Source organism: Oryzias latipes, chromosome 17 (assembly GCF_002234675.1).
Source record: "Oryzias latipes chromosome 17, ASM223467v1".
Classification (NCBI taxonomy): Eukaryota; Metazoa; Chordata; class Actinopteri; order Beloniformes; family Adrianichthyidae; genus Oryzias; species Oryzias latipes.
In genome coordinates this window covers 25030695-25043555 of record NC_019875.2, presented here as the reverse complement: position 1 = coordinate 25043555, position 12861 = coordinate 25030695, and the positions used below count along the sequence as shown (strand labels likewise).

The window sequence follows — 12861 nt, the reverse complement described above, 5'->3', positions numbered from 1 at the left end:
TTAGTCACATAAAATCCTATCATGTGCAGTCAGCACAAAACGGCCTCAGTTTCTTGGCAAAGGTTCCTATTGGCTCATCTTGTAACAGAGACTAGTCTCCACCACCATCTGCTTTCCAACCCAACTTTGCCTCTCTGAAGAGAATGCCTGAACTTTCAAATTTAAATTTAAAACCCTTCTTTCAGACACAAATTTCCGTTATCCCCACTTTAAATGTAAAATTCAAGGTAAAACTTGACAATGATTGATCAGACTAAAATGAAGGTCCTGGAGCCATATCTTCACCCACTGCCTCAGAAAGTAGGACACAGTCTGTGCCTTTATCGACTTGTTCATGAAACGATAGTTAAATAAACCACTATAGCTTTCAAACCCAGCTTTCATACATTAACATTACATTAAGCAATCCTTAATTATAATGTTCACAAATCATAAGTGGTCAGTAGGCTGATTCCCTCCTGTCATAACATACTGTCACCATTCTGCAGGTCCTTAAACAACAGCATTTGTTATGTAACCTCAGTCAAACTTCAAAATGTGACTCTAGCCCCATCTAGTGGCGACTCTCTGTCATCACATGGAAGCCCTGCTTGGAGCAGGCAGATGGAGCTCATATGGAAGTCTTTGCTGAAGGCCATCTTGGTGTAAAAACATGAGGCAATGTTTTTTGAATTCACACCAGATTTTTGAGCAGCTTGCCATGGCGTCTTGAATCAGAGCTGACATGAATAGAGTCCCAAATCCCATTTCCATCTGACATGAACTTACACGCAAAATTGACCAGCTAATTACTTATTTAGCTACACTTTATCAAAAGATTAACTATTTAGAGAAGGTGTGGAAGCTGAATATGTAAAAATGTTCCAAAAAACAATGAAGACTCTTGGTTTTTCCATGTTGAAAATATTCAAACTTAGCAAAAAAGTGTTTTGAACACACAGAATCAGTATTTTTAATCAAACTGCAGTCAAATCTGCTTTTTTTTTTTTTTTGCTCATTTTATTTTGATGTCGCACTATTAACCAACTATATCACCACATATGCAACAACCATCCTTGTGTTTTCCTGAAAAAAGCTTTTATTATCATTACTTTTTGTCACGTTTCATGTCTTTTCAGCATTTGGACGAGCCACTTTCAATCATCATTTTGACAAAAATATTTTCCCAGATCCTTTGCAAGTGCTACACACAAGAAGACACAGAAAACACTAACAGTTCACCACAAAGAGTTTGCATTTTCAGGAGTCTTTTTTTTTTTTTTTTTTTTAAACATGCAACATAAGTCTTTTAGTTGGTGCAAAGGACAGCTCCCCAGCGAAAACCTGTCTTCTTCTGGGACATTTTCATCATTTAAAAGAGTTTGGCAGTATGCATGTCGTTACTCTGTCCCAACCTCCTGCTCGTTTTAAGATTAAACATTTAGAACATGCATGCAGAAGTACAACTCACCGAAAAAGAAATCAAAACTTGAGGCTTTTTTTTTTTTAAATCTGGAGGCTTTCAGAAGACAAACTGCTGTTCTGCACTTTGATATAGCCCTCATTAGATTGATCCTGATTGTTTCGGTCTAAGGCAACTTTTCTTTCCAAGGAGATCAGTGCCTGAATGTCTCTGATGATCAGCCAGGCTCATGACTGACAAGAGGACATCACAGTGACGGGGGAGCTGGTTCTTCTGCCATCTGAAAACCCAGTGACTGGCTTTAAAAAGGAAAAAAAAAAAAGAAAACACACACAAGATCCAGCTGAGGTAAAAGTCTACTGCGGTGTTTTTGTGCTAACATTTATAAAACACGTTCCGTCTGGATCTAATTCCTCCATAAAGTCAACACCACCAAGAGTCATTGTGGCTTAAACTCCATTGTAATGTTTAGAAAAACAAAGGATGGATGTGAAAACTGTGGTTTGAGCTGCAGCGACCTTCAATTAAAGTGCCAACATCAGGAGCCTTTGGAGACGAATTTTCACAGTGTTCTTGAAATGACGAACGCTACATCACGGCACAGGAATGCATCACACAGCCAATACAGCGGACATGTAAATATACTGCAAATGTGCTCAGCTCTGGCGCCGCACGCTTATAATAACAATTTAATCTCTGGTGTTAGAATATTGCTTTGGGACCCCTGCGACCTCTAAAAATCTCATGCCCCCAAAACAAGTCCAGCACTCCGAATGCTAAATGTCACCCGTCACAATCAGCTGCTGACCTTTCATTTGCATCTTTCCAGAAAATATCAGCAGTTTCAATTATGACTTCAAAAACCTCTGCCGACAAAGGATGGTACCGCAAACAGTGAAGATATAAATGCTTGTGGCTTTGATTTCTACATGAAAATTGTTCATAATGCCCCATGTTTACAACAGTCCAGCACAGAGGAGGTAGGAATTTGAATTCCAAAACCTGTGATCCACAAAAAGTGTCATTGATTTTGCATGCTAATAAACTGTGGCACAGCAAATAAAATGAAAAGCTTACTCTCGACAACTTGTCACACTTGGCACTATTTCAACAAGAGGGCAAAATCCCTCCCAGCAAGCCCTCGTCTTAGAAGAATATACACAATGCTTTGGAAACCTTAGGTCACCACTTCTTCTCGAGGCAGGCAGAGCCGAACCTCCCCATCTCCTGCTCCTGAGGCTGAGAAAGCGGCAGAAACACAAGCAGGGCCGTTGGTCTCAGTGGAAAAAGGCTTGCAGGTTCCTGGCGGGGCCACCTCCGGAGCCTCTATGTCAGGGCTGGAGGCTCTGGATGATCCAGGAGACGATGTGGGGCTCAGCTGCACGGCTGTTGTGTCTTGCAGGGTGTGCTCGCTGGTCTCTATTTCAAACGCCGCCCCACCGGCCAGCCCGCTGCGTCCGATCAACCCTGTGCCCCTGCTGTTCACGTTTGACCCCCGGGAGCTGTGGGGCGGAGGGAGACGGCTGCACACGCAGCAGGCGCCAAAAAAGGAGAAGGCCACGAGCAGCAGGACGGGTCCAATGATGATCGGGGGGTTGGCAGAAGGCACCAGTGTGGTGAAGGCGAAAGCTCCCACCAAGGTGATGTTGAGTCCTGCCAGCATGATGCAGAGTCCACAAGCACAGCAGAGCGCCGGAGATGGCAGACCGTGGGGGCGGGACTTCTTCTTCTTCTTCTGGGACCCCTTTTCCGGCACAGGGGTGCCATTATTTCTTTCAGTGATGATCATGGCTTCACTTCCAGGCCCTCTGTCTTCAAACATCTGTCTCTTTCAACAGACATCAAAACAAAGTGGTCATTACTAGAACAAATACAGTTCAGTTTACAATTTCATTGATTTTTGATGTGGCACTGAGGGGGGGAGGGACCCATTTCTGAGCCCCTACCTCAACATATTGAAATTAAATCTGAACATTCCTGATAAGAATGTGTTTTATTCTGTTTTCTTAAGTTCAATGATTTCACATTTGCGTTAAAATGTCATTTTAATAAAATCCCTTCATGAGGAAACGTAAAATTTGGACTTCTAAATCCAACATAGGGAACTTGTAGGTCTGAAAATGGATCCTGGACTGATCTGTTGCATTTCTGGCAGAACGTGAGTCTCACCCTTTGCGTCAACATGTTGAAGGTCTTTCCATTGTTGAAACGGCGGGTCGTTGCAGCGGTTCCGGTTCTATCTGGGGTTTGTCTTTGCTGACACCTTCAGAGACATCAACCCGAGGCTTTGCATCCCGATTTCCAGGCTCTTTTTCTGCGCTGAGGGGCACAAACCCCATTCAAATCAATGGCTCGGGCAGCGCGGTCGTAGAAGGACGAAGCAGCTGACGACAAAGAAAAGATCACTTAGGTGGAAGAGCATCTCCTTCGGGCCCCCCGACGTGGACCTGAGGAGGCGCGTGGAGCACCTGACGGGTCACCCCCGCAACGGAAATGAGGATCGAGCGTGGCACAGTGGCGTCTCTCCAGGAGTCGGTGTTTCGTCGTCCTATTTCATCAGATGTGATGTGATGCGCAGAGCAGAAAGACAGAGCCTCCTCCTCCTCCTGCTTTTCCTCCTCCTGCGTGGACCCCAGGAGGCGACGCTCCAGTCTCCTCGTCAGTGATCAATCAAATAGCAGCGTGTCTGTGTTCGTGCGCGCAGGGGCGCGCGGCGCATTTGTCGCTGGGGTGGCCCCTTGAGGGCGGGGGGGGGGGGGGGGGGGGGCATTCCCAGCACATTTTTTTATTATAAATTAAATTACTAAACACCTGTAAAATGTTTTGTAAGCCAAATACTACGGTGGCTCTGAAGTCCAAATCACAACAACAAATCCCTCCACGCTGAAGCATTTGAAAACGATCACAATGGCTGTGTCCGAATTCCTGCCCTACTCCCTATCTAGTAAAAAACTATATGGTGTGGGGCTATGCAGTGCCCTCAATTTCAAAAGCAATTGGGACACCATGCTCACTACTTTCATCAAATTCACAAAGTGAAAATCTAACTGATACGAACGTTTTACGACAACCATCTATGAATCCACTGTGGTCTGAAGATGAAACGTTGATATTTTATCTAAAAAATACATTAAATTGCATTTTCTTTACAAAAATTGTTCAAACACAATTCATTGTTGTCTATATTCACCAGTCTAGTGATTATCGATGCCCACTTATTTCTTTCGCAGAGACTTATGGAAAATTTCTAGCGCACCCGATTTTGGAATTGTGAATTCGGACAGCACCAGGAAATGGAGGAAAATAGGAATGGGAATGGAATGGAAACAAGTTTATTTCGAATGTAAAAAAAACCACACATAAAAAAAAAGAGAAAATAAAGAAATCGTTCACACTCGTGAAAAAAAAAACTGTGTAGTGAGTAGTGAAGAAATTCGGACTCAACTGATGACAATTAAAAGGCAAAACAATTAATAAAAAATAGGGAAAAAAAATGTATAAATATATATATATAAATAATATGCTCAATATGCATATCAGGAACCCTAACACAATTCCAAATAAAAATTTATAACAAATTAACAAATGTAATTACCCGAATTCTTATAGAAATGTTAAAAAATGAAACACAATAAAAACTAAAAAAGGTATGGGACATTGCTGATTGGATGATAACTATTGAATATGTTCAAATGTGTCTTTAATGTCCGCTTGCTAATAAACGTTTTATGATTATTTCGGTGCATATCCAGTATCGCCTCGTGTCTAAATAAATTTCTGTTAAAATGGTGGACAAACTTAATCATCCAATCAACGATGTCCCATACCTTTATTGGTATCGCATTGAGTTTTATTTTTTAACATTTTATTTTGATTTTTGGAAATTACTTTTGTTTTCCCAAAAGTTTGTTCATTCTTTTTTTTATGGAAACATTACAGATAAAATCCATACTAATCATAAAACCTTTGCTAGATTTGAAAAAATCCCAACGTCAATAATCAAACGTCAGCGGCTCAGGTGGTTGAGCGGGTCGACCTATGATTGTGATTGAATGGTTGGCGATTTGAATCCCATGTCCCCTCAGTCAACTGTTGTTGTCCTTGGGCAAGACACTTCACCCTCCCCTCCTGCGTAGCTCCACTGATGTGGATTAACATGACTGTAAAAATAATAAAAGAAAACTCTGTGTGTTATTTAGTGTGTCTTCCATGTGGATCTATTTATTTGTCTAGCCACAAATCAGGGCAATTTAAGGTGCACAATTACCCCTGGAACAGCAATTATTCCTGGGGCAATCCAGGGACACATCCCTGTTGGGAATATGATGAGAATCAGGGACATTTTCATTGAATTTAAATCTAACCACATGAAAGGCAAAAAAGAGGTTTGTGTACTGGAGTGTAGACATTTGTGTTGTGAGGTTGGGTCATTTTAACATTGGAATGACTGACTTCCTTGTGTCACAAGTCATAGCAGCTACTTAGTGAACTGACCCGGTTCCAGTTTCCTTCATTTTTAGACCAGCCTCCGTGGCAGAGAGAGTCCATGTTGGCCATCTGTCTGACAATCAAGCTGCTGACTGTCACCAAAGCACCACTGACTGGTCAGGTCGGACTCCTGTTGCTTTCTCTCATCAACATAGCTGTGTATAATTCGGCCTCACAGCGGGCTAAGACCTCTGCTTTTTTTCTCTGGCTGATTTCCAAGCTGCAGCCGTTCTCCCTGTCCTCAATATCTGATCATTATGTTTCACAGAAGAGAGCAGGTCAGTGTGTGAGTGCAAATGCATGCTTGTTTTGCTCTACTAGCAAAGGAACTTGAATTGAGTAATACACAAGTCGCACCCTCCTGCGATTGTTTCCTAACCGTGTTACAGTGAGACGAGCTGTAGAAAAATCAAATCTATTTCACTCAGTGTCAGGAAGTAAGGAAATAATCCAGCAATGATCCTAATTTAATCTCAGTGGATTTATTAGACAACAGAACTTGAAGGAGTTCTCAACAGTTCAGCTCACACAGCAACTGGAAAGCAAGTGGGTCTAAATGTCACTTTGGTCTGACGTCCCAACTGATGAGATCATGGCAGGTCTTGGTCGGAAGATGTTTGCTTCAGTTTCCGTCTCGCTAGGACATCTGGCATGTCTGAAGAAGCCCTGCAACACACCAGAGCATGAGTCAGTGCGGCAGGGAGTGTGCGTCAGAGAGTGACGAGGCGAGGTAAACTGAAACCCCTTGAAAAACTTTTTTTCAAACCGCAGTTGAGAACGATTTAATTGGCTTTCATTCCTACGTATTAACCATTGATGTAAAGTTTTTGAACAAATTAATTGTATCTCTGGATGCTTATGTTTGAAAAAGATTCACATTTGTTTGGGGATGTGAGCTGAACAGTATGAAGGCACAACTGGATTTAGTGTGACATCCCGAAAATCGAAGATTTTAAAAATGCAAATTCATATTTTGGTGCATGTCTGGATTGTGTTTGGCATCTCACAGATTGGCACATGACTCAGTCAAGCATCTGGGTTACTACAGCAACAGCATCCAAAGGGAAAAGTGAATTGCTTAGTAGTTATCACCAAAATCACCTTTGTTGGATTTGTAATGAAGAAAAAAATATTTGATTTTGTTTAATTTAGTATAGGGCTATAAAGCATGGGGGACAGAAAGTGGGGGCGGGCTTGCTTCATGCCAACAGTCTAGCCCAGAGCTCGGAGGCGAATTTTGAATGAATTACTTCAATTCTGCCGAAACTATGTCCAAGAAAATGACACTTTTTTTTTTTGTCTAACACCTTCATAATCATAGTTAAAAGACCACTGGGAACTCTTTTAAAATAGCTCAAAAGATGATCAAAGTGGGTCTTAAAACTAACATGTCTTTCTAATAGTTTTGTTCTCTTTGTCCTTGATAAAAATAATAAAAAAAAATGTTTTGCACAGATCCAATACGTCAATTTCAGCTGTGGGTTCCTACCCCTCATCAGGACTGTTCCCAGGTATTGGCCCACCCTCCACGAAGGTTCCCATGCGACTCTTTGAACGTTCCAGCTGGACTTGAGTTCCTGACAAAGCCACAACAAAGCAAACCATGCGATAATTCTTCTCCAGATTGCAGTCAATTTACACCAAATAAATATGTATTTGTCTGTGAAAATTCCACATTAAGCAACAACAGGAATAACAGGAGGAGTTTTTTCAAAGAAATGTAGGCCACAAAAATGTGCTTTCCTTGCTGTGGAACCCCCCCAAAAGGTCAGATGCTTATGCAATGTATCAGTTGTCTCCAAATGCTATGTAAGAAATTCTGCTCTTCAGTGAGTTCCATCTTTATAACTAAATTGTGTTTCTTCTCGGAGTGGTCACTCACCTTCTCGTCTCAGAGTTTCGGCCGGTAAATCAGGAGCTGGAGTGACTGCTGTGGGGTGAACTCTGAAGTTTCCTGAAAAGTTATAAAGGCAGAAAGCATGTAGGTAAGAAAAGAAATTCTCTTTTTTTAGATAAAGTTTGGAAAAATACATGTACGGTTTCTACATCTTACCAAAGTATGGGAGAATGTTGTTGATGTTCAGCCAGGCTTTTATGAAGGGATAGACTGATATGAGCAGCCCTAGAAAACATTAAATGTAATTAACTTGATGAATGATTCGTAAGTTAATCAGTTGCACTTCCGACCTGTTAACCTGTTTTGAGAATACCGTCAAACCGCTTCTGATGCCTGCAGAGATTAAAAAGGAAAAAAACCAGACCTAATGATGTGTCTGATCCCTCACAATCCTCGATCCAGAATTCAGGCTATTTCAAGCACATCTTTCTGAGAATCTGGTGCATTTTTCTCCTTAGATAATGGGGAAAATAATTGTATTAAAAGTACAGCACATGTTGGTGGCACTGATCTCCAGTTTAGGACAGTTATGGATTTTCCTCTTTCCATCTGAAAAGCTGGCATGAAAGCACTCCAGAGAGTGGCGGTGATGCATGCATGTGCTTAAAATGTCATGAAACTGCAGAAGGAGTGAAAACAATCTGCCGAGAACACTCTGTTCATCCTCATTAGTCAGCCGGTAGTGTTGGGGGCGGCACTGTAGCACACATGCCCCAAAAATGCATAATAAAGTCCTTTTCATATGAGATTCATTCTCAACGAAATGTTTCGACTTTCACTTTATGTAATTGTAAAAGCCTTAATAGTCACTGAATCGGATCGAATCATCAGCTAAAATGTTTGACATTAACCATGTATGCAGGCTAGTGGCTTCTTTTCAGATCAAAAGCCTTCCTGTTTGCCGAGTCTCTCCAGTGAACCAGTAAAGAAGTATGCCTTTATCCTGGCTCTGCTCGCTGTCAGCTGGTTCTGGTTACACCAATGTATCGGATGAATGCTGGATGGAAAATGTCACAGGCCACAGATCTTGACATTTCTTTCAACAAACATCCATCAGTGAACCATAAAAATTGTAATACTTAAAATGACAAAAATTAGACTGACGGCAGTTTCTGACTGACAACGTTTGATGGGAATTTGCTGTATTTTAGTGACATTATTCCATTTTTTTGTTGCAACTCTACTTTTTCAAAGGCATCACTCATTCTATTTCATATAAAAAATTTGTATTATTTGATCTTTTTTATTATGAATGAATCACTAGAAAATGGCTATTTGAGAAAAGTTATACAAGTATCACATGAACAGATTTTCTGATCATCAAAAACTATAGTAAAAAAGTTTTATTACATTGATCAAACACTGGTCTACTTGCTGGCTAAAATGTTGCTGTCACACTCACCAAGGCCTCCGGCTCCCAGGAATATTCCACCCACAGCATCAGCATCACACTCCCGGGACACGCCGATAATAATGCAGCCAGCCACAATGCTGAGCAGAGACGAGCCCACCCGTAGCCCATGGTACCCCCCAACACTGACAGGGTTCATTCAGCAGGTGGAGAGCCCCACCTGCCATGCACAGACAGATGGAAGCCTGCAGTGCCGCTGGGAAGAGCACTGTCATTCCCTGAAGCTTCACTCCCTTCCCATCATTCACTCTCTCTTACATTGATCACTTTCTTCTGGTGAAGCATCTCTATTTTCTGTTTCCAAGGACTTCTCATGTATCTTTGAAGTGGAGCTCTGGTTTCTGTTACCGTTGAAGATTAGAAAGCTTGAGGTCTTGACTTGCATGGCTAACGAGTCATACAAATCTGATCAGCTTTCTACAGTGGCATCAAGTGTCATGATTCACAAAGTGAGATCCTGGGGTGTAATTTACCGAGGAATAAAAAACAACTCTCAAAGCAGCTGTGCTATTTGGAGTTAATGACTGAATGCCAGTTGCACGACTGGCAAAAGACAAAAGAAAAAAAAAAAGTTCAGAAGGAAAACTAAAAGGCCAGAATGAAAGATGGAGTAAAACCATGTGTGACTTGTATGATTTGTCTATGAGCTTTAAGTAAAAGTGTAATGAAAGGTTCAGAGAGTCTTCTACGGAGGGGGCCTGAGGCCATCCACAAAGGCATGCAGTTGCCATAGAAATAGTATATCCATGGCAACGAAAGGAAAAAGAAGGTAAGCAGGATTAACAGCAGCAAGCAGAGTAACAAAATGAAATTGCAGCTCCAAGAACAGAACTGTAAAGCATATCCTCGTCAAAAAATTCAATCATAACAATTTTTAAGAAGTTATGTTTTCAACATTTTGTATGGTCCAAGTTCTTAAACTTAAAAAAATCTAAAGGCCATGGATAAATGCCAAGTACTTTAATTACTAGAACTGAATACAACATGCAGAGGTGACTAAACTGTGATGAAAGATGGAAAAAAAAAACTTTAAAAGCATTGCGTTGGCCGGGAATCGAACCCGGGTCAACTGCTTGGAAGGCAGCTATGCTAACCACTATACCACCAACGCAAACTGGTGGAGAAGCCAGACTGTCCACCCTCATTCTATATGTGGTGCGACGGCTGCCAGACCAATGTTGGTTTTCTGCAGGATCACAAAAACGCAATTCTGATTGACTGTCTATACGCAGGGGTGTCGAACATACGGCGAATAACCATCTGGATTTACTGCAGCCGTCAGTGAAGGAGCAGTGACACCTAGCTACCTTATTGCAAACAAGTTGGAGCAAACATCCAAATCATTTTCTGATGGTTGACTTATTGAAAAATGCTCAAAGCTGCAGAAGTCTTGTTCCCAAGAAGCAGTCGACCTTAAACATGAGTCTGTCAAGAATTACAATCAGATCCAACATCTCTGAGGAAACATGGGCAGCCATATGAAGGAATCCAGTCATTTATTGCATTTTCAGTCACTATTGATGAAAGCACCAACATCACAGATATGTACAGCTGTGCATGTTTATTAGAGGTGATGAAGAGATGTCACAGTGGAGTTTCTTGAATTGATGGACACAACAACAACTGATGACATAGTCAGCTCTCTAGTTACTGTGCTCGACGATGTTGAAGTAAACTGGTAATTGGTGAAGTAATTTTGGTCACTGATGGCGTTTCCATCAAAGGTCAGGAAGAAGGCAGGTGTTGCCACAAAATTCAGGCAGAAACCAGGAAAAGTTTCTTATAATAATGAATGATAATAATAATGGACATTTCATTGTGTTTTGCACACTTGGATGACAGTAAATGTTTTCTGCATAGGATTTGAATCCTGATATTGACGGTCTTGTGAAGTTTCATGAGAGAAAGGAGGTTAACTCCAAACTCTTATGTTCACAAATGTTTGCAAGTTTAATTTAGTGTAATTTTGTCATCGTTTGGACGTTTACATTTTAGGAAGATGTTTCATTTTTTTCTATAGCCACTCTTGAATTTATTATCAGAATTGCATCAGTGTCAGATTTAAAATATTCAGGCTGTATAAAATTGAATAAACCAATATTTTTTAAAGTGAAATTAATTGTATTTAAGATCCATTGGCCTCTGTGAATGAATGTGTAATAAGAAATGATTAAGCTACCATGTTGGTTGAGGCATTTTTTCCAATTGGGTAAAAAAACAAGAATAAAGCTGTTGTTTTGCCTTTACGCTACTGGTCCGGCCCAGTTGAGATCAGACGGGTTGAATGTGGCTCCCGAACCAAAATGAGTTTGACACCCCTGGTCTATAGCATGTCTTTTTGGGGTGGTGGTGTGTGTGTGTGTGGGGGGGGGGGTACAGTATGTTTCAAGTATATGTTCATGTACTTCTTTGCTGAAGTACTTTTTCTCTAATGATTATCTCCGGGGATGCACAAGAACCAAAACTATTTACTTAATTTACTTGGGGGCTTCAGGAGTTCACTTGCTTTAGGCACTTCAAGTAAAAATTGCCAAACTTAAAGTAACAAACAAACAGCAAATGTGCCACGTAAACCTTTCACGGAACATGATAACAAAAAATTGTGATGGAGAAAACCGTATATTTTCAATTTGGTGCCTGCTCTGGTTCACGCAGATGAGCGTGCGACCACGGAATCCGCGTTGGTGACCCCTAAAGGAAAGGATTCAGAAATGCACAGTCTGGAAGAAAAAATATGGCCCGTACGGGGATCGAACCCGCGACCTTGGCGTTATTAGCACCACGCTCTAACCAACTGAGCTAACCGGCCAATGCGACCACAGCATAGTGTTAAAATATAGAATAATCTAATACCGATTTATAGAATGCTTCAACAAGTCCTCCTTGGTGTTAGGATTTGAGATGTAGCAGCTCAAAAAAGGTAAAAGGTAAATAATTTACCAGTCTCCATGACACAGACAGACATTGTATGGTAGTTTTTAATAATATGTGCCACGTCTTGGTATTGACTGACCTCGTGGCGCAACGGTAGCGCGTCTGACTCCAGATCAGAAGGTTGCGTGTTCAAATCACGTCGGGGTCAATATTTTTCGATTATTTTGTCGTCATTGAAGTTACCTTTTGCCTATTTTCAAATGCCTGATGATTCACTGCATTCTTTAATAAAGCTTTTTCTGTTTTGTCCTTTTCGGGTTCACGGAATTACCTACTACATACTGAAAGCATTTCAAAAAAGTCCCAGCGTGAATCACATAAACTCTGTTTAAAGTCCGTCTCCAATGTCACAAGAAAGATTACTTGACATGCTTAAAATTTTAGGGAAGAGCTCTAATAAAAAAACAGGGCTCGTCCGGGATTTGAACCCGGGACCTCTCGCACCCTAAGCGAGAATCATACCCCTAGACCAACGAGCCAGTGCTATAGTGCATGGAAAACGCGTTTGTCAAAACTAAATAGTATTGATACATTACATTTGTCATTTAGTCGTGGCGACGTTTCTCGGTTATTTTTAGGTTGAGTTGAGAAACTTATCCATACATGACGAGTAAAGTTTGACTTTCCTGTTTTGGAAAATTCCTGACACCATCTGAGCACTGTATAACCCCTCCACAGTCCAGAGAACCATTGATCCTAAAAAAACCAAAAAAACGCTGGGTGGTCAAT

General features: G+C 41.2%; 2 protein-coding genes and 4 non-coding genes across 7 annotated transcripts; 1 reads left to right on the top strand and 5 right to left on the bottom strand.

Annotated features, from left to right (window-relative positions):
• Nucleotides 1-1058: 1058 nt before the first annotated feature.
• On the bottom strand, nucleotides 1059-4118 carry LOC105356252. Of its 2 annotated transcripts, none has more exons than XM_023965402.1 (2): nucleotides 3572-4118; nucleotides 1059-3230 (listed from the first exon to the last, which is right to left on the bottom strand). In XM_023965402.1, exons 1-2 carry the CDS (start codon nucleotides 3584-3586, stop codon nucleotides 2580-2582), a joined length of 666 nt encoding a protein of 221 aa, XP_023821170.1. In that variant the 5' UTR covers nucleotides 3587-4118; the 3' UTR covers nucleotides 1059-2579. The 2 variants fall into 2 exon arrangements, with proteins under 2 accessions (XP_023821170.1, XP_023821171.1); XM_023965403.1 differs by having other exon boundaries at nucleotides 1059-3224.
• A 2235-nt stretch (nucleotides 4119-6353) lies between these two features.
• On the bottom strand, nucleotides 6354-10297 carry kncn (kinocilin). The gene is made up of 5 exons (XM_023965747.1): nucleotides 9190-10297; nucleotides 7944-8012; nucleotides 7773-7844; nucleotides 7380-7467; nucleotides 6354-6556 (listed from the first exon to the last, which is right to left on the bottom strand). Exons 1-5 carry the CDS (start codon nucleotides 9335-9337, stop codon nucleotides 6481-6483), a joined length of 453 nt encoding a protein of 150 aa, XP_023821515.1. The 5' UTR covers nucleotides 9338-10297; the 3' UTR covers nucleotides 6354-6480.
• trnag-ucc lies at nucleotides 10238-10309 on the bottom strand. The gene has a single exon. It is a non-coding gene; the product is annotated as a tRNA-Gly (tRNA).
• A 1624-nt stretch (nucleotides 10310-11933) lies between these two features.
• Nucleotides 11934-12007, bottom strand: trnai-aau. Its single transcript has one exon. It is a non-coding gene; the product is annotated as a tRNA-Ile (tRNA).
• A 201-nt stretch (nucleotides 12008-12208) lies between these two features.
• Nucleotides 12209-12280, top strand: trnaw-cca. Its single transcript has one exon. It is a non-coding gene; the product is annotated as a tRNA-Trp (tRNA).
• Nucleotides 12281-12539: 259 nt separating this feature from the next.
• Nucleotides 12540-12611, bottom strand: trnap-agg. The gene has a single exon. It is a non-coding gene; the product is annotated as a tRNA-Pro (tRNA).
• Between the last annotated feature and the right edge of the window lie 250 nt (nucleotides 12612-12861).

What these genes read in the sequence shown, in the direction of transcription:
- kncn (XM_023965747.1), bottom strand. Translation starts at nt 9,337, where the DNA reads ATGAACCCTGTCAGTGTTGGGGGGTACCATGGGCTACGGGTGGGCTCG. An exon ending in CGAAACTCTGAGACGAGAAG is followed by an intron (nt 7,468 to 7,772) that starts GTGAGTGACCAC and finishes TGGCTTTGTCAG; the next exon opens with GAACTCAAGTCCAGCTGGAA. An exon ending in GGGAACAGTCCTGATGAGGG is followed by an intron (nt 6,557 to 7,379) that starts GTAGGAACCCAC and finishes GGTGTGTTGCAG; the next exon opens with GGCTTCTTCAGACATGCCAG.